Raw genomic sequence first — 19,466 nt, 5'->3', positions numbered from 1 at the left:
ATAAAAGCATCAATTTTTGGGGGTATCTCTCATTTCGTAAAGGTATGGTGTACATCTACATCTTTCAGGGGCTTCTCCCATGCGCTCTCGTACAACTCTGCATCCGCCCCCTACTTTGCCTCTCCCCCCTTTCTTAGTACAGGTATCATGAGTTTGCTGTTCAACTTGGAAACAAGTTTTGACAAAGGAAAAGAAAGGTACAAGTCTGTTGTTCGGGATTTTTTGTGATTGCAAAGAATTTCCTTTCCTGTCTCCCTAGATGTCCTGTATTCCTAATTGCCGTTCTCGTCGGATCAAAATGTGTATTGGGCACAGCCCCAATGGTAAATGCTAGAAGAATATGTAGGAAGGAAAAGGGGGCGCCAGCTCCTAACAGCAGTACGTCGATTGATACAGGGGGTCCAAAGCTCCAATCAACTAGCCATCGTACAACTTAAAGACTAGAAAAGACGGGATATAGGGAAGATAGATAGGTAGGTAGTTGCGTTGGAGGATCACAACACGGAAGCTGCCTCAGTGAGGACGCTGAGCAGACTGGCCGCGGCGCCACCAATGCCCACGGCACCCAGTGTCTCGCCCCAGGCCTTCTTCTTGTCTCGCCTGTCGCGGTCAGATCGCTCGCGGTGGTGACGGCTGGGATAATGGTCCCAGTCACGGTGGCGGTCTCTGTGGCCGTCGCGGTCGCGGTCGCGGTCCCTCTCACGATCACCGCGGTCTCGGTCACGTTCCCGCTCGCGGTCTCTGTAGTGGCCGTCACGGTCTCTGCTCTCGTAGTCCCTGTGCTCGCGGCGCGAGGGCCTTCTCCTCCGATCGCGGTCGTCGCGATAGGAGCGGGGAGACGAGGCGTGGGGGTCGAGCTCATGAGGTTGCGGGTCGAAGCGAACGTGGTTCTCGTTCTTGTTCTTGAGGATGGGCTTTGGCTGAACCGTTGCGGCGGGTGATGTGCCCTTTTCCTTGTCTGAGGGAGGGGGAACGATGTAGTATGTCTTGTTTCCTTTCTCCTCGTCGGGGTAGCTGGCTTCTGACGAGTTGTCGGACGAGTCCCAGAGGGGTTCCTCTGATGATGAGGTATGTGAATCACCGCGGCGGCGAGGTGAGCCTTGCGTTGCACCACCTTTTGGCGGGGGGCCGCCGTTGTTACGTCTTGAAGAGCGTGCGGCGCGGGCCTCGGCAGAGAGGCGAGCGTAGTTGGTGATCTCTTCACGGCTGAGGACACCAAGGACTGCGACGTAATCTGGGCGAGCCTCATAGCGGACGCCGGCACGCTCAAGGATCTCAGGAGAGATGAGGGCACGGCGAATGCGCGTCCACTTGGCTTCCAGGGGAATGTCCATGCCGTAGCGGTCTGGTGCAAGACGGCTTTGGGACGTACGTGGGGATGCACCATATGCGGAGGGGGGGCCACCGTGGCTGTTGGGATGAGGGATTGGAGGTACGAAGCGTGGTGATACGCCTAGATTGGAGGGCGAGGAGGAGAAGTCTGCTGCAGCGCGGGCAGCTGCAACATCTGGTGGTAGATAGCGGCTTGCCGGTGAAGTAGATGAAGGGGAAATACTGTAATTTTGAGCGGCAGTGAGGCGAAGGTTATCCATGCCGTGGTTGATGGTATCCATGGCCATGAGATCGCGAGTTGAGATGAGGGCGAGAGAGTCGTTGTGCTCATCGTCCGCGCCATGTTCCCGTTCATAAGTGGAAAGAGTACTGAACTCATTTGGCATGTTGGGAGCGGAGCGCTGGTCTGCCATACGGCGGTCACCTCTTACAGCCGGAGCATACTTGTCGTCGTATGAACCGTACGTCTCTCCAGGACCATAGTTGTCACGGCCCTGGTAGGATGCAGGTGTAACCGCCATGGCTGGATGGGGGTATGCGCGCTCCTGGGCGAGGAGACCGCGGACCGAGGGTGGTGCCGTGGCATCATTTCCAGTTGAATGTTCCAGCTCGCGAATATAGGCACGCAGAACCTCCTGTCCAGGCGAGTTAGCAACAGCTTTGTTCCCCGTCTGGGTGTTCAAGATCATCATACCTTGTTCTTGCGCAACACTTCCTTTGAGAAGCCCTCCTTCTCCAGCTCGGCCCGGAACTGTTGCCAAAGGTCCTCTTCGTCATCGCCAATACCGCTGTCTCTCCGAGCAAATAACCTTGCTGCAATGGCATCCACCTTGTCTTTGATGTTGTCCAAGTTTCCGCCTTGTTCGTCCACTACGCGTTGGGCTTTACTGGGGTTGTGCAGCTGTACTGTGTCGAGAAACATGTCGATGGCGGTTTCTTGGTTGGCAAGTTTCGTGCGAACCATGGCCAACATGTCACGCTCGCGCTCTTCAAGCTGTGTACCCTCGCCATATTTTTCGATCATGGTTTCGAGCTGCTTGAGGGCAAAGTCGCAGTCCTCAACAAGGGGAGCAAGCTGGCGGTTATAAACGGATGAGGCATCTGAGTTGAGGAGAGAATCTTGGTCTTCGGACTCGACCTTGAGGTGCTTGAGGACCGTGTGCAGGCGACGGACGACGTTGGCGACGTCGTCGAAATCTGGTCCCGATGCCTTGGCGCGACGGTATAAGGCCCGCGCGAAGGCATCAACAGCTCTAAGACTGGGGGGTGAGTTGCCGTTACTCATCACGAAAGAGTGATGGGGTCGTTGTGGTTGTGGTCAGTATTGGTGAGGTTTCCTGCTCGGTCGACGAGCAGTGACTATTGTGCGGGTGTGGTTTTTTCTTGGTGGTTGTTGGTGTTGATGAGATGGAGAGGGAGAGAGACGGGAGGAATCAACGTCCGTCTTAGATAGCGCGCTCTTGCGGGTAGGCGATAGATGTATTGGGACGCTGTGTCGGGTGTGATCGACGGCAATACGCAATAGGGAGGGCGGGTTAAGACCAGGGAAAAGTGATGCAAGTCAGGCACAGCAATAAAGATGTGGCATCAGAGGAGAGGCTGCGAGGTTCTAGATGTAGCAGGGGGGTCGGGAACGAGAACGTGGGTGACGGACGGAGGATGAGGGTTGAAAAGGGAAAGGTTGGTCCGCAGGGGAAGAAGATATGAAGAGAAGAAGGGGTCTGTCTCAAGAGGAAAAGAAGTGAGGAAGGGCGAGAGAGTGTTGATTTGTGATGTGCAACGTGAGGTCCGAGAATAACAACTTCCCCAAATCCTGTCCTGAACTGCTTCACCGAAAAGCTGGAGTCCAAGAGTCGGCAGGAAGTAGAGTTACTCAGCCCTCTGAGTATCAAGTATTCCGTACAGAGCCAGGAGAAGAGATAGGTATACCCAGAAAGAGAGAAGAGATGAGGTACACTACGGATACAGATAGACAGGCGGGTAAATCATGAACCAAGGCCTTGCTTGTGTGCTTGTCAAGGTGTATCCAGGCGAGGCCAGCAGAAAACCAAGCGAGGAGTAAAGGAGGTAGGTAGGTGGTGGTGACCCGAAACGGGGCCTCATGGCGATATTGTCATGGAACGTACTCGTACGTGCAGTAAACCGGATGGCTGACAATGACTTCAACTGTCACTTGTGCCTTTTTGGGAGAGGGAAGAAAAGGCAAGGGAAACGCAGACAGGGGGGTGTCAGGTTGTACCTCACCGGTGTACTCTACTTGAGTCCATGGCCTTGGGTGTGGCAGCTAATCATGTGGTCGCAACCCGAGGGCGACTCCAAGTCGGCCCCGCGTCGCTTGGGAGAAACAGTCGACTTTTGGGATGTATGTACCGTGGGATGGAGGGGGAGCACAGCTTTGACGAGTGCCCTTCTTCATTACACTGTACATACATTGTAGCAAAGAAGGTGGAGGGGGGCAGACTTCATTGGTGATGGGTTCGCGTATACTGGTATCCGTTCCAAGGCAGCGGATCTGCGCCGTACCCAATAGGTCTATCCCGTCTTGTAAACGATGGTGTAGAGGGAGCAGAGGCCCGAGGGTTTGAGCAAAGTGCTGGACCTGCCAGCTGGCCGAGGAAGACGCGAGTGAGGATGTAGAGGTTCTCATCGATTATCAAGCGCAAAAGGCCAGAGCAAAAGTTGCGCGGATGACTCAACTCACTCGAGAGCTAATACTAACTGCAGAGACAGAAAGATCGGGATGACTTCTGACTTGCATCGGCAGAAGGGGGATCAAAGAGGCACGCCAGGCATCAGCTGGATGTCGAGGCAGACCGAAGCCAGCAAGTACTCTTTCCCTGGTGCTGCTGCTGGCAACTACAAAGTAGGTAGCAGAAAGATAGAAAGCAGAGGGAGGGGCTGAGATGAGCTTGTGATGTAGTGCTTGCTGCTTGTTGTCGGTGGTGGTTGGCTGGTGGGATGTGGGAGGTGCCATACGCAGACGAGGAGCGCGCAGCAAACTGCCAACGCGACAAGCAGAAAGCAAGCTCCACGCTCCTGCTCCATGCTCCATCTTCCTGCAGTGACGTATTCGCTCCAGCTCCATGAAATCATACTGTCCGGGGGCACGCAGAAGACGAGACAGGGGGGCCGTCAGTGGCAGGGGGTCAGTGACGGACTGACGGTTGGATCTGCACCATCTGCTGCCCGCCTGGGACTAGCTGCACGGCCGGAGCAGAAGACCCTTTCTCTCCAGCCCTTTCCTTTGGGTCAGTGGTCAGTGGTTAGAGGTCACTCTTGCTCTGTCAGACTGCTATGTGTCTCTCTGGGCAGTGACATCCGGAGTCAGGGCAGTGTCTCTTGCGTTGTATATGTCTCTGTGAGAGCCTGGATATCTCTTTCATGTACCTCTCCACCTTCACTCTGCCGAGAAGATACATCGCAGAGACCCCCCGTAGATCGTGGATGTAGTGGCAATGTAGGCAACCACCGGACTCGATCTTGTGAAGCTATCATTCATGAATCATCCCTTCTTCCAATCTCTCTGTTCCTCACTGTTCACAAGCTCATCAATGAACTTGAGACTCGGTCGCGGCATTTGTTTGCCAACCCTAGCTGCCTGGGTAATCTTGCATTACGCCCTTTCAACTGCCGGAAATAGCGTCTACCAATCTTCAGAGCGACCATGATATCGCCGAGCTGATTGAACATGAAAAGTTTCGTAAACAATCACCCTGAAATAGCCCCGGCGTGTTTTGGAGAGATTTTGTTTCTCCATAGGGCTGTAATGCCAATCCTCGACCCTTCACCTCAACTCATCACGGGCGTCATGCTAACGACAGGGCTTGGCCTTGGATTGACACTGAGCAGCACACATGTACCGGCAATCCGTAACGTTGTACCTGAACCGAACCCTTTCAGATTCACCCATCCTCGCCAACCATGTGGTCCGAGTTCTCTTTCTCTTGGAACAGCAGCATCGTCACCATACGCAGTTTCTCCGGGGGAGAAAGGGACGCGCCACCCATGCCTACTGGGGTGTCCCTGTTGCCGCCTGCGCCACCCGTCTGGATGAATCGAGGGGCGAGCAGCAATCCAGGAAGCGCCCGTGCAGCTCCCCTCCATCCTGCATGCCCTCTAGGCTCTGAGCTCTTCCCTTCGGACTCTTCCAGAGAGCCACTTTGGAGGGCTGCCCCTCGCCAAGCCTCAAACAGGAACGCAGCCCCGCGTGAGCAGTAACAATTCAGTTTTTACCTCACAGGCAGGGCGAGCACAGAATGCCCAGCGGCCCCGGGAAAGGCATCTCGTGGTCGGCGAGCTACTCCTGTAAGCACCAAACGGCAAGCACTGGGGACGACGCCAAGGCAGACATCCGGATAGCGACGAACAAGACGACGACGGAGATCAGAAGTCTTTCAGTTAGAACCTTGCTTGGCCCTGGCCCTGGTGCTATGCGCTTCAACTCGACACACAGCGACAGCGAAGGGTACTCTATAGCGCTCGGCAAGTTGCAGCGAGGCAAACGCCTGGTACACGAGCGAGCATTTGACAAGTGACAACTTTGTTGCGCTCTGGCAGGTATCACACGGTAGCGTCGTAGATGGTTTTCTTGCCTCTCGGCGGACCCCGAGAGATCCTATTTCCAGCAGCACCAAGAGCGCAGCGCGCTCAATTTTCTCCGTCCTTGTCTCTCTTAGGGCCTTGTTCGTGCTGTCCGTCCTGCATACCCGGCGTTCCAGTCGATGTGGGTATCCTCGCTGCTGCACAGAATACGGAACAGCACTTACAGCTCCCTCTATGAACACCGATTGGAATACGGGCAGGGGTGGGAGGGGGGCGAAGAACGGTATTTTTTGGGTTCGACTCTGCATGTCGGTTCGTCTTGGCCCTGGGGGAAGAGGAACTCCGGAATCCAAGGCCCCAAAGGCGTCTCCGGTCTCCGTATCATCGAGTCGAACACGAGAAGACGCTAAAAACGGCTTCTAGAAGCTCTGTCCCATTCGGCCCATCCGTCAGGGTCCTGGAAGGAATTTGAGCATGTCATTGGTAAGATACAGGGTTCGTGTAAGAGTCAGAGCTGTCTATAGAAGACGGTCCGTTTCGAAACCCACTTCAAAGTTCAGCCAGCTCGTTTGCATCTCCATCGATATTACAACGCGTGTAGAATAGAGTCAAGGCTTGAGAGCGGGCAACTGGAAACACCGGAGACCCGGGAAAAGAAGTCACTTGCTGACGAATGCCACCGCGGCAACAACACGGCTCTTGTCGCTGCAGGACTTTGGACGCAAGGCATCCTTCGTACATCGAGAAGCCGATATTTCCGGTGTGAGAACCGAGCTTCTTGTCTCTTCGCTGTCATGCTCGCCGACAAACTCTCGTCTGTGACTCCTTTTCCTGGGTTGGTCTGATCTCGCGGTTCCTTTTTCTTACTTCGTGACTTGAGCACTGTACAACCTTGAGCTCGTTGCCTTGTCCATGCATCTTTCCGCCGCTTCAACGCGGGAGGTTGTCGAAAAGTGCTTGATTCCGATGCTATCCACATTCTCCCATTCCCTCCAAAGATTTTTGGACGCAAAGCATACCTGTCACGGCGGTGCCATCAAAGTAGCTGACCGGCAGGCAACCCATTCTTTCTTACGTCTTCGCTGGACATGCAGCAAGAGGGCGCAGGAAAAGCTGCCCGACAAGCCACATCAAGCGTTGCCGCTAACCATTTCAGAAAGGACTTCTTGCATCGGTTGCATCGTCGGCATCCAATCAGATCTGCCATGAGATCTGCCATGAACTGCCAACGATTGCCCACGATGCAACTTCAAGGGCCTCATTCGTTCCCCCCGCACAATCCCTCAGCAGAGCCCCGAATGTGCAAAGCCACCTTTCTCCATCGATCTAGTGAAATCGATAGTCTGTCGTTTTCTTCACCTGCAGCTCGTGAGGGTCGTACCGTACTCCGTACAGTCTCTACATCCAAGACTTTTGTGGACCGGCTTGTAGGACGGCAGAGAGCGAGGCTTGTCAGATTCTCGTCTGCTTCTTTTTCTCTCGGCATCTCATCGTGTCCAAAGTACCGGACAGCAACACGGAGACTCAGCCCGCCAAATGACGGGAAGTCACTTGAGACGGGAGCATGCGTCCTGAAGCATTTCGAGATATGGAGCTTGGGCCTCTGTGCATATGCGCCCCCCTCCTCTCTGCTTCTGTCAGCAGTATCACGTATTAGTCTGTCTCTGCCTGCTGCCACATGTCTATTGACGAGCCGAGGATTGGGGTATCGCTGAAGCAGCTCAGCAACAGATTTCGAAACCATATCTTGATTATTCAGAAGCTAGATTCTACTCACAGCCTGACTTGCTCGAACAGATCGCTGACCGACGAAAGCCAAAAAATGCTCAGGGCCTGAGCGCCATAGAAGTAGAGATTCAGCAGCAAACAGAATCTCTCCGAAGCAGCCAACCAACCAACCAATCTGAGAGAGTATCGTGCTCTGAATCGTGTACATCCAATTCAATCAGTCCTCGAAAAACACCTTTTGCTTTCTCTCGAAATGCCTCAGCTGTAAGTGGTCTGTCACACCGACGGGTAAGTTTCAGCGTTCCGATTCGTCTGGTCAAGGAAGGGTGCATCTCAAGTCAGCCCTGCCGTAGCCCAATTCCTCTTGTCAGCTGGCGCTAGAATTCGGTCGATGATTTCCATTGTTCGATCAATGCAAACTCTATTATGCTAGGTAGAAAGTCCATTGGGAGGGGGACACAGGGGAGTTGTTCAATGTTTGAGGGTGGCTCATAATTGACCACATGATTGGCCTTCACCGAATGTAACCGATATCGCGGTCGACGAGAGGGGAAAGGAGAGGTACGCTTCGGTATCCGTTCATGGTATCTTTTTGAGCACTTCACTTTCTGGCTTGTCCTCGTTCTCTACGCTTTTCCCTCTCTTCCTATCCCTTACTCACAGGCTACACCGTCACAGGGCGGGTTCTATTGCCCCAAACCATCAGCCCGTGCAGAGCCTCCTCCAATTTTTGTTTGTCTTCAGCCTTGAACTTTTTCACTTCAAAAGCCCGATAATCTCACACGCTCGTCTGGTGGAGCCTCAGATCCCCTCGATACATTACTTTCTTCGTCTGACATGCGGCTCAAATGGAGATCCTCTCCAGTGAGTACGCCTTGACCTTCTGACTCAGCAGGTGTCCTCTTTCACGCGAGCTTCTCTCGAGCACCTCGCCGCCCGAAACAATCTTTTGGTTAGACACATGCTGCTTGGACACGAGTCCCAGAGGCAAGCGAGTCGAGAGTTCCACATCGAGGGAGACCGGCTTAGCGAGGGCCCCAGCGCGCGCGGAAGCAGCCGCGTTGGCTGATGATCCCGTCTTTGCTGTTCTGCCGTACTGAACCGCTTCGCCAACGTAGCCGTCCAGAAGGACTGTCTCGTGCAGGCCGGTCAGGGCCGCGCTGACTTCGTTGCTCAGGTTGGTAATGAATTCAAGCGCGTCCGCACGGCCGCCCACGGAGGACGCTCCATTTGTAAGCCATCCACTGAGGCCGATGGAATCAATGCATCGGGAAATGAGTTCTGCAATGAGAGAAATGGTGCCATCCGGCGGTGTTCCCGCGGCCTCGTCCTTGTCCATGTCTGTCATGTCAAAGTACCGTGATGTCCAGGCGCCGCGGTAGAGTTGTGTTCGTAGAGTGTCGATGAGTGACAGAATCTCCGTCGGGCTGAGGGTCTCGCGGAGGGCGCGCACCGTCGCGATGGACGAGTAGCTTGCGAGCTTCTCGAATGCTGTCGTGAGAGCTCGTTCGCGGAGGTTGCGGTCGTCGTCCATGTGATACACGGCCACCTCGGCCATCTCCAGCGTTTGCTCCGTCTTTTCAATCTCCATCGCCACGTCCTCTTCTTGCTCGGTTTCCGTCAGCGCAAGCAGCTCTTGCGGCGGCTTCATGTTGAGGGTCTGCATGATAGCGCGAACCACCACCAGTAAGTCCTTCTCGCCGAGCTTGGTTGCCGTGACATAGCTGAGGAGCAGCTCCATGGCAGGGTTCATTGCGACGAGATTCTGAACCAGCTTGTCAATGACCGAATCCTTGGATGCCACCTCGGCAAGCTCACTCTTGAAGGCCGCACACATGTTGGCATTCGTGAGGTGGCCAGCAGCAACGAGGTAGATCAAGACGTTGCTCGCGGGCAGGTTGCATCGAAGGATGGCCGATTCGGGGCTCTGAACTTCCATCGAGAAGACTCTGCTGATGGCATAGAGCACCCACCTACGGTCAACGGCAGGGTACGCTTCTGATTCAGCCAGCCACTTCCAGGTTGGCGTCTGGAGTTCATTAGAGACCACCTCCTGTTGCACTGCGACCCCAAATCTTTGCGCAAGCAGGGCTTCGAACGACTTCCAGTCTTGTGCCTGCATAAACCCATCCGCTCTCACGACATCAGCCAGAGACTCCTTGACATATTCGTCTGACAGGGTTCCTGGGAGGTAGTTTTCAAAGGTTTCGTTGCCAGCCTTGGGAAGGCTTGCCGGCACACGGTCAGACCTTGGCAGACCTCTGCCGATGGAATCGATGAGAAGACCTTCCTTGCTGTGAGACTTTGGGCGCTCAATCTGTATGGAGACCAGAGTGTTGCCGACAACCGCTACCGCCATGTCGAGCTTTGACAGGAAAGTAACGAGCGTTGGCTTCTGCTGCTCCGTGGCCTCGGGAAACTCGACTGCTGTCGAGGCCTGAATCGAGTGGAAAGTAGGGTTCATCATGCTAGCGGAAGTTTTTGATAGGCACAGAACCGAGTGCTCTGAAAGTTGAAGGAAAGAAGTCAGATCCGGCAGAGGCAGACTGCCTTGCAACTTGGGCACGGCGCTCGTCAGGTCGTACGTTCGGAGAACCGAACCGTAAAGCTGAAGCAGCTTTCCTGACTGGGTATGGAGCTGATATGTGGCCGATTCGGCGCCAACTTCGTCTTGCGAAGGCAAGGGCGTGACGTGGAGTTGAACCAGCGGCTGTGAAGGCGCCGTAGGAATGATACCGAAGATAATGAGGAATCTTGAGGTGATTCCTTCGCCGGTGGTGCGGGCGACAAAGGCGAGGACGTCGGGGTTGAAGGTCTTGGGGTCGATCTGGCGTCCGAAAGAGCCAAAGGCGTCCTGCCTGCCCTGAAACAGTCCATTCAAGACATCTGATGCCGCAGCGTGTAGAGAGAACTCCACCTCGTAGTTCGAGACGGTTGCAGGAAGCAGATCTTTGCAGAGGCTGTATGACGATGTGCTCCATTTTTGCTCCAATGCCTCGCCGTCCAGGCACAAGACCTGGCCGTCCTTGCAGAGCGCAACGACATGGCCCTTGTCAGACTGGTCTTCGCTGAGAATGGTGGTATCGACGGCGGCGGAGGTAAACAGATGCGTGATTGGGGACTTATGGCGCACTCGCTGAGACGTGCTAGCAGAGTTTGTCTTGCCAGTCGTGTCGATCACATCGCGGCAGAGTGTGACCTTTGCGCCGGTAGTGTCTCTGGTGGAGAGGTACGTGTAGTTGTTGCGACCGCTTGAGCCTTCTCCCTGGAATCGGATCGAGTGCGGCGCGCAAGTGAAGGACTCTTGAGGCGGAATCGGGTACGAAGTTCGCAGACCGGACGAGGGCACCTAAGTAACTGTTAGACGCTGTATTGAGGAGGCACCCCGATACAGCTACTTACATGGTAAATGTTGGCTGCTTCTCCGTCCACGCCAACAACGACTTCCAGTCTCTTCCTCTTCTTGGATCCGGGCTTTTGTGTGTAAACTTCGCCAATGTGGTATTGGCCCTTGGTGTGGTCGAGGGGACGTGGCAGCGATGCCAAAACGTCTGGCCGGTGGATGCGGAAAGTGGGAGCCATCTTGTATCTTCTCAAAGCCTTAGCCTACGGAGACGCTGTGAATTGAGATTTTGGCGGGGCTCAGGTCGGGATGCGACGGCAATGGCTCTTCCCAACCTCGAAAACCTGGCTGTGTAAGTGAAGGTCGCGATGCCGAAAGGAAAAAAAAAAGTTGGAGGACTCTGCTGTAGTGGGGTGCAAAAGTCGACCTGACGATGGTTTCGCACTGTCCTTAGCTGCGCGGATACACGGAGGAAGGCCGTGCGGGCATTTCCCAAAATCACCGTTGTCGGATAATCTGCGGACCGCACTGCGATATCGATTAGATAAGATAAGAGACAAAAGACAATCTGGAATGCTGGTGGGTCCGGGGTCTTAAGTGTAATGGACGTCGCGCTACACGCCCACTGCTGCCCCCGGCGATTCGAAGACGCGACTCACGCGACTGGTGCACTCGATCCTTAGACAACCCACCCACCTCGACTTCTCGCACCCATCGATTTGCGCTCCCATATTGAACTTCGGAGGAAGTCTTTGTTATGTTCTGTTCTTTATAATAGACGGTGCCAAAATTCTGGGCATTGGTACTTCATCCAATCTGGATCGCGAACATCTTTCGTCACTCACCAATTCCTGATCAGTTGCATGCCCGCTGACGTAGTCTAAAGGCGCGACGGCTCTGGCGTAAGTTCTCAAGTCTTCTGTTCATATAATGAATACGCCTCCATTGCTCTGCCAATGTTGCCATAACTCCATGCTAAAACCTACTTCCATCATAGCATCGCACGATCTCATGGGAACTCTTCTTGTAGCCAACATGGCCCCAGATGGGCTGGACGCCTCCCACACCACAAAGCTTCACCCATTCTTCGTCCCTGGGAAGACCGCCGATGCACCGAGAACCGATTCGAGTACCGACGACCAGCCTCAGTCTGTCGACAGCACACTTTTGAAGAGTAAACCCGTTCGATCTCGAAAGCAGGCACGTGCATCTCAGCAACCATCCAGCGACGTTGAGCCAGCGTCCTCGGATATAGGCGAGGATGAACAAGGTCGCAAGAGGCAAAAGACCAGTGCTGGCAACCCTCCAAGTTCTGGGAAGAAAAGAGGGCGGCCCAGAAAGAAGCCAAACATCCCATCTGTCGATATCACGAGCCACTTCTCCCAGGTCAACAGCGTGCCGACGACCTCGCTTGCCAACGAAGTCCCACAAACGCCCGATCCCGCACCGATAGAGCCCGATATAGCTGCTCTCCCACTGACCCAGGCTCCTGTTTCCCTCTTGAACACGATCGATAACCCTTCGAATACGACTTCGAACGCGACGAATGCAGCTCCTGTTGCTGTAGAGGAACCCAAAAAGCCTACCAAAGTACTCAAATTCAATCCAAAGACCGGCACAATTGGCTCGCCTCCGAAGCCTAAGCCAAGCCCTGCAGAAACTTCCAAAGGCGCAAAGGCATCCAAGTCACCGGCCAAACCCACCCGCATCGTAACCATCAAGTATGGAATTGATGTGGCGTCCCGCGAACGCATAGGCTCAAAGATTGAACAGATTCTCACGACTCCAACGAAAACGACCCCCAGAGGGCCTCGTGCGAAGGTCTCCAAGCAGGACCAGGACAAATCAAAAACGAAGGACACTCATCCTCTGTTTCTAGGCAATGCCAAGAAGGCTGTGAAGCTGGTGGACGCGCCTTCCGCCGCTCCCAAACCGCCTAGAGCCACCATCTTCTCATCGACCCCATGCTCTCCCAGAAAGCAGCGGCTAGCCCCAATAGCTGGCAAGATTCAGCTTCCACAATTCGGTGTCCGATCTATGGGCCTCAAAGTTCCAGGCGCCTGCCATCCCGCATGGCCGGCTCAGGGGATGTCACACGTAAGGGGGCTTCTTCCCGAAGAAGAGCGTCTTCCAGTTGCAAAAGACGCCCCGGTGTCGTCCCGAAAATCCAAGGGACAAACTACAAACATCTACCCTGGTGAATCTGTCATAGACCAGCTTGCCAAATCGCTCAACACTCTGAGCATCAAGAAGTCAGTCCAGGAGGCCGCAGAGGACTATGAGCCGCCACCCACGGAGCTCCGTCTGCCTGAGAAGCACTTTGAAAGCGGTCGCAAGCTTCGGCAAAGGATCAAGCGAGAGCTCAAATCTGTTCTGCCAGTGACTTCGAGTGCAGACAGTGATGAAGAGCTACTTACTGCGTCCAACCGGAAACCCCATCCTTCAGTGGCCCGCCTTTACAACATGCTGGAAACCAATCTCTCAGCCTATGACAAATCGCAATGTGAGGACCTTCCGTGGGCACACAAATACGCACCAATCAGCGGAGAAGAAGTTCTTCAATTCGAAGAGGGCGTGTTGCTGAAGGAATGGTTGCAGACCTTAACCGTTCAATCAGTCAACACAGGTGCTTCCACTTCCGCCTCCGGTACAAAAATGGGTTCGGCGGCAAAGAAGAAGCGGAAGCGCGCCAAGATGGATGGATTCATCGTTTCAGATGGTGATGAAGTAGATTTCCTACCTTCTGTCTCTGACGACGAGGATGAATGGCTACCGACACCTGTTCATGGTGGCCCGAAGAAGACTGTAGTTCGCCGCGATGTTGCGAAAGATGCGAGCCGCCTGACCAATGCAATTGTCCTTAGCGGACCTCATGGCAGTGGCAAGACGGCTGCAGTCTACGCCGTAGCAAAGGAGCTCGGCTTCGAGATATTCGAGATCAACGCCAGCAGTCGCCGCAACGGCAAAGACGTCATGGAGAAGATTGGAGACATGACGCAGAATCACCTTGTTCAACATAATCGCCAAGGGGGCAAGGTTGATGCCGGGGATAACGCCGATGACGAGACAGCAAAGGACATCAAATCTGGCAAGCAAGGCACTATGACATCTTTCTTCAAGGCAAAGGTGGTTCCCAAACCAGAACCGGTACCACAGCCTGTCGACCAGCCGTCCGAGGCACCCAAGTCCGCAAAGGCAAAGGCCCAGAGCCAAAAGCAATCGTTAATCCTCCTTGAAGAGGTCGACCTTCTCTACGAAGAGGACAAGCAATTTTGGGCTACCATCATCAACTTGGTCGCGCAGTCCAAAAGACCATTCGTTATGACTTGCAACGACGAGACTCTGGTTCCATTTCACAGCTTCATGCTTTATGGAATCCTCCGTTTCACACCACCGCCAGCGCTCTTGGCGGTCGATGTACTCCTACTCATTGCAGCCAATGAAGGTCATGCCCTTAGCCGGCCGGCTGTGAGCGCCCTCTATGAATCAAAGGGGAACGATCTTCGAGCGTCTCTCATGGAGCTCAACTACTGGTGTCAGCTGGGAGTTGGTGATCGTCGAGGCGGCTTTGACTGGTTCTACCCGCGATGGCCAAAAGGCTGCGACAAAGATGAGAATGGCGATGTCGTGCGTGTAGTCAGCGAGGGAACGTACTTGGAGGGCATGGGATGGATCAGCCGTGACCGAGCAGTGGTTTCCAGCGTGCGTGCTGCTGAAGAAGAACTGGTGAGCCAATGCTGGCAGGGCCTCGGCATGGATTTGAGCAACTGGCATGATTCACTTGACATGGCCTCGTGGGCAGACAGCGTGATGACTTCTTCGCCCAGCGAGAGGGCTGTCGCGCTAGACGTGTTCTCCGAGTTCTCTGATCTCATGAGCGCGGCTGATGTCTGCTCTGATGGGGACTTTGGCCTCAAGTTCCAGGTGAGTAGTCTGAATGACGCTCAACATCGTGCGACTATGGCTAACAGATACGCAGGAACCCCTCGATCCCACACAGCCAGATCTCCCTATCAAAACCCGCGATGACTTCATTTTAGGCCGGCGCCTACTTGAGGCCCCATTCCAAACTGACTACACTCAAACGGCCACCACTATCGCCACCGGTCTCAAATGCGCCGCTCGACAGCTTCTCCAATCCGCACCCCTACGAAACAGCAGTACCGTCAATATGGGTTGTTTCCAAGAGCACAGCGCAATCCGCCAAATGAAAAGGTTCTTTGTCGCTCCTTCCCGGGAGGAAGCAGTGATCAACCGCTATGATATGGCCATGGCTTTCGATCCTATCGCTATCTCCGAGAAAGCAGCGGCTATGATGGCCACCAGTCTCGAGCCGTCAGTTTTTGACCGTACTATGCGTATGATTACTCTTGAGGTGGCACCCTATGTGCGCAGTATCATAAACTACGATTATCGTCTCATGCAGAATCGCATGCAACGAAGTGGTCTACTCAGTGAAGGCGGCAGGCCAGGGAAGAGGATGCGTAGTACTCGTGCCGCCTATTCGGCATTGGAGGGTGTCGCGCGTGGCAACATGCGCAAGGAGAACTACTTTGCCGCAGAAATCAGCACTCATCTGGTCATGAGGACTGCAGGAGAAGGTTGGCAAGCCGCCGTGGATGAGGCCATGAGCTTGATTGAGCAACCACCAAGTCCAGCCGCCGAAGGTGAACCTTCTATTGAGCCTCCCGTGGAAGCAAACAGCGCTATTGTATCGACCGTCGAGGGATAGATGAATATAATGAACACGTTGCATTTGGGAGAAGCGATAGTATAAAGGAAGAGGGGGCGGTTTGGCGCAGGTGAAGGAGTACAACGGAATAGCATGGAAACTGGCTGGGAATCTGGCTCGAATAGTACGGCCAAATAGCATGTCATGGTAGCCATTCATCTTACTTGGCTTTATTTCACCGGCTGCTCCAAAGGTTGCGACTGTGATGCCATCGACTCACGTCCGCATGAATTCAAACGGCTAATAATAATCAGACCTCCGCCGGGACCTTCGATCCACGTACTCTGGCTCGCGTGGTGGTGAAGGAAATCGTTGATCACCGCGCCGGCTCCAATCCTCCACAGCTTCATTGTATCGTGGTCTTGGTAGACGCTCCTCCACGAATCGACTCCCGGCAGCTTCTGACCTGTTTGACTGCTTCTCGTATCTCACCATCTCATTCTCCCCCTCCGCGCCGACTCCACGTGATCGTCCTCGGCCATCCCCTTCGATTCTACCTCGTCTTTCGAAGCGCTCGCTCGGAGACGGGAGATAGTCATCAGAGTAATATGAATCCCCTTCGCTCTCGCTTCCATAGCCGCGCGACCGTCTGCCGCCGCGGCTACGGGGAGGGTAATACTCCCTCTCGGACAGCCTCCGCCGGTCGCGCGGGTAGTCGTTGCGGTCCCAGACGTTGTGGTCGTCGTAGTCGATATACCCGTTATGGCGGTCCCGTATGGCGTTGCGCCTGCGGGACCGGCGGCCGCCTGGTGGCGGCGAGTGCTCCCAGTGCTCCTTTTCTGAGTGAATTATGCCGCGCGGCCAGAGCTTGTGGACGGCGAGGGAGGCGACGGCAATGGCGGCGATGAAGACGGCCGCGGTTTTGATGCCGGGTTTCTTGTGATGATCGCGGGGTCCCGCGGAGGAGGACCGCGAGCGGGAGGATGGGGAGTAGGAGCGCCGTGTCCGGGCCATGGTTGTGGTTCCCGACCGGGTTGTCTGTGTGAGGGCGCGACTGCGGTGGCTGCTATTAGACTGAGACATGCGCGGTGGTATGTGAACAGCGGTGAGTGCGTCGTTTGGAGATGAGAGCTGGATATTCGTGTCGTTGTGAGATGTCTCGGGTGTGTTGACGCCGTCGATGAGACCGGCCTATTCGAGTGAGACAAGTTGTTTGATGGTCTGAGGAGAAAGCTCGGTGACAGGAAACCTGTAACAGGAGATTGCTTGGACCGGAGGTCGAGGTAAAAGGGGAAATGAGACCACTAAGAGGAGAATGAGAGCGAGGATTAATGAATGTAAATGACGATGAGCCCGTATCTAGAGGCTAGTAGGCGGTGCGAAAAGCAAATGAAACTTTGGGAGCCGGCTCGTTGGGCTTCTTCCCCCCGGTATCAGAGCCCGAACTCTGAGGAGTTGGGATCGTCCGAGCGAGGGTCAACCTGGCACGTCGGTCTTGAGTGGAAATCTGGCGCGGCTTTTGGGTTTCTTAGTGGGTTGGTCACGCAGAGAGACAGAGAGAGAGAGAGAGAGAGAGAGAGAAGCGCAGCGAGTTTTTCCGACTGTATGCGTAGTAAAAGCCTACTGCAAGGACAGCGCCGACGGCGGCTGTGCGTAATTCTCTTTCTGCGGCAGACGTACGGCTTGGTTAACTTGCGCAGCGTGTGGGAGGAGGAGCAGCAGATAGGTTAGAAACAAGTCCGGTCTACGGCTGGCTCGGGACGATGCCGTCAACACAGGGATCTTTCTTGTGGGATGGAGGGGAGGGGAAGAGAGACGGGCGAGTCAAGAACTTTGGGGGGGGAGAAAGGCAGAAGGCGAAGGGAGGGACGGGTTAGGTATTGACTTGGTAAGAGGGTCGGATGGAAATAGACGTGGTTTGATGGGTGATGGGTGAGATTTATGGGAGGACGGAGCGCAAAGGGTTTGGGTGAGAGGGAGGTTTTATCGGATGGTCTGAGAGTCGGTAAGGGCTTGCAGGATGACCGAGAGGCGCATTCGATAACACCACGGATACATGGATGAAAGTAAGCAAGTTAGTTCACTCGATACTGCGCGATAAATGTGAGTTGTATGACAAGAGGGCAGATGGTCAAACGTTCGCAATCTTGCGGGGGAAAGGACCCGATAACGATGTGAGGAGAAGATATGGAAGACTTCTTGTCAGACCGGGAACCCGTGGTGTGGTTGTGATGCCACTTGGACGTTGTGTGGTTATGTGCAGACAGACAGGGAAGAGCGAGACAAGCTTTCCTTGGCTCGGGTTCGATCCCCGGAACTCTGATGCACAGAGGACCACGCGGGTAGTTTGGGAGAGAATGGCATAGGGATTCCCTCTGCTCTTCACCCTCACCCTTTTGACGGTTCACTCGGCCAATCGTTTGCCTGCCTGTCGAAAGGAGGCTCTATCTCTGTAGCCCTCTTTCGCCTCCGATCAAGCGATTGATCGATTGAGTTATTGCCTCGGATGAAGAGCCGTATGTTGCTTCTGGTAGGTGGCGATCTGAGGATTGAATGGACATCTGCATTACGACTTGAGTCGGGAGAGGAACGTCCCGACAGATGGACGATGGAGTCTTGGGATTTTGGAAAAGTGAGTGATGGCAAGGCCTGGAACCTCATTGCCGTCTCTTAGAGGGTGTGTTGGCCGTTTAATTTGTGTTAGATCTGAGTGAGACAGGGTAGGAGATGGGCGAATGATGAAGTGGGTGAGGTTTTAGAACCGGGCTAGTCTACGCGTGCTTGCGACGTGATGGTCAGCGATTGGCCAATGCGTATTGAGGCCGACGGGTGTGACGACACGCAGGTATGGTCTAAAGCGACGGGTTTCCTTATGGGGGAAGACTTGAGGCTCGGTAGTACGAGTCTGATGATGATGGTTGTAGTATACCTCAAAGTAGAATGTGTCGATGAATACGTTCGGCTGTGAGGCCCTCGATATCTCATAGGGTACGTCATGAGATCAGCTAGCAAAGAATCAAGTAGAGAACTGGCTCCGATATATCTATGGTCTCTTACCAATGGCTTGCATCTTGCATCTTTAGAGACTTATGTTGACAAGCAGGCCAGCTTGGCAACAGAGTTTGAGCCTAGCTTGTCATCCTCCTTACGAAGCTGAGACTGAAGTTATCTCTCTCGGCGGCCCTCGAATCCCGTCAACAGCTTCGGTTGCTGTACAGAATGACTCCATTGACGAGCGCAGGGAAATGAAGGCTTTTTTGTTCTGTTTTCTTTCACAACGTCGCTGCCGTGGCGCGTATGCGCGACCTAGGGTATGTGAGAGCTTTTGACTTTCTGTGATGAGATAGCTTAGAGCATCTACTCATGCGAGACTCATGATTTCTTATCTCATCTCATTGATACTGAGATGTTCTTAAAACCTTCATCAGCAAAGACTATCCATGCTGTCTAAGTAATGACCTTGTGAGAGTCTGTCATCATAGAGCAGCATGAAACTATCCAAACGACCAGGGCTCGACCAGACGTGACCATTTTTCTGACTGGCAAATCTTACGGACACAAATCTTGATAACTGAATAGCTGGATCCTGGCGACGCAGATACTTGACTAGTATGCCATGCATCTAGCCCTTTGTTCAAATGATTAAATACGCACTGAGACTGAGAGATGTAGCTGGTAATAGATGTTTTGAAAAAGAACAATACCAAAGCAGCTTAGCTAGAAAGTTTTCTTCATCTCTCCTATTATGACATACGCCAGAAATCCCAAGCAACCTTTGAACACAATACAAAGTCCCTCCCAAGTCCTGGATACTAGCAAGGAAGCATTTATCCTTCTGAAAGTATTCAC

The 19,466-nt window shown here is 54.0% G+C and overlaps 4 protein-coding genes across 4 annotated transcripts; 1 reads left to right on the top strand and 3 right to left on the bottom strand.

The window, feature by feature from the left end:
- Positions 1 to 18: 18 nt before the first annotated feature.
- Positions 19 to 3,447, bottom strand: HER10_EVM0011549 (uncharacterized protein). Its single transcript, XM_035480977.1, has 2 exons — positions 2,027 to 3,447; positions 19 to 1,967 (listed from the first exon to the last, which is right to left on the bottom strand). The coding sequence occupies exons 1-2, from the start codon at positions 2,615 to 2,617 to the stop codon at positions 495 to 497; spliced, it is 2,064 nt and encodes a 687-aa protein (XP_035328531.1). The 5' UTR covers positions 2,618 to 3,447; the 3' UTR covers positions 19 to 494.
- A 4,939-nt stretch (positions 3,448 to 8,386) lies between these two features.
- On the bottom strand, positions 8,387 to 11,184 carry HER10_EVM0005789 (uncharacterized protein; the record flags this gene model as incomplete). The annotated part of the gene is made up of 2 exons (XM_035475393.1): positions 8,387 to 10,951; positions 11,005 to 11,184. 2 exons carry the CDS (start codon positions 11,182 to 11,184, stop codon positions 8,447 to 8,449), a joined length of 2,685 nt encoding a protein of 894 aa, XP_035328025.1. The 3' UTR covers positions 8,387 to 8,446.
- A 417-nt stretch (positions 11,185 to 11,601) lies between these two features.
- On the top strand, positions 11,602 to 15,851 carry HER10_EVM0002631 (ATPase). The gene is made up of 2 exons (XM_035472335.1): positions 11,602 to 14,869; positions 14,925 to 15,851. The coding sequence occupies exons 1-2, from the start codon at positions 11,957 to 11,959 to the stop codon at positions 15,675 to 15,677; spliced, it is 3,666 nt and encodes a 1,221-aa protein (XP_035327710.1). The 5' UTR covers positions 11,602 to 11,956; the 3' UTR covers positions 15,678 to 15,851.
- A 4-nt stretch (positions 15,852 to 15,855) lies between these two features.
- Positions 15,856 to 17,745, bottom strand: HER10_EVM0012282 (uncharacterized protein). Its single transcript, XM_035481680.1, has one exon. It carries the CDS (start codon positions 16,698 to 16,700, stop codon positions 15,918 to 15,920), a length of 783 nt encoding a protein of 260 aa, XP_035328592.1. The 5' UTR covers positions 16,701 to 17,745; the 3' UTR covers positions 15,856 to 15,917.
- Between the last annotated feature and the right edge of the window lie 1,721 nt (positions 17,746 to 19,466).

The sequence above is a fragment of the Colletotrichum scovillei genome (genome assembly GCF_011075155.1).
Source record: "Colletotrichum scovillei strain TJNH1 chromosome Unknown Contig00010, whole genome shotgun sequence".
Lineage (NCBI taxonomy): Eukaryota > Fungi > Ascomycota > Sordariomycetes > Glomerellales > Glomerellaceae > Colletotrichum > Colletotrichum scovillei.
This window is presented reverse-complemented; position numbering and strand designations above follow the sequence as displayed.

Bases quoted from the DNA above. Each gene is read 5' to 3' on its own strand.
- HER10_EVM0011549 (XM_035480977.1), bottom strand. From the start codon at position 2,617: ATGAGTAACGGCAACTCACCCCCCAGTCTTAGAGCTGTTGATGCCTTC. The intron at 1,968-2,026 runs GTATGATGATCT...TCGCCTGGACAG, and splicing joins AAGTGTTGCGCAAGAACAAG to GAGGTTCTGCGTGCCTATAT.
- HER10_EVM0002631 (XM_035472335.1), top strand. From the start codon at position 11,957: ATGGGAACTCTTCTTGTAGCCAACATGGCCCCAGATGGGCTGGACGCC. The intron at 14,870-14,924 runs GTGAGTAGTCTG...ACAGATACGCAG, and splicing joins ACTTTGGCCTCAAGTTCCAG to GAACCCCTCGATCCCACACA.
- HER10_EVM0012282 (XM_035481680.1), bottom strand. From the start codon at position 16,700: ATGTCTCAGTCTAATAGCAGCCACCGCAGTCGCGCCCTCACACAGACA.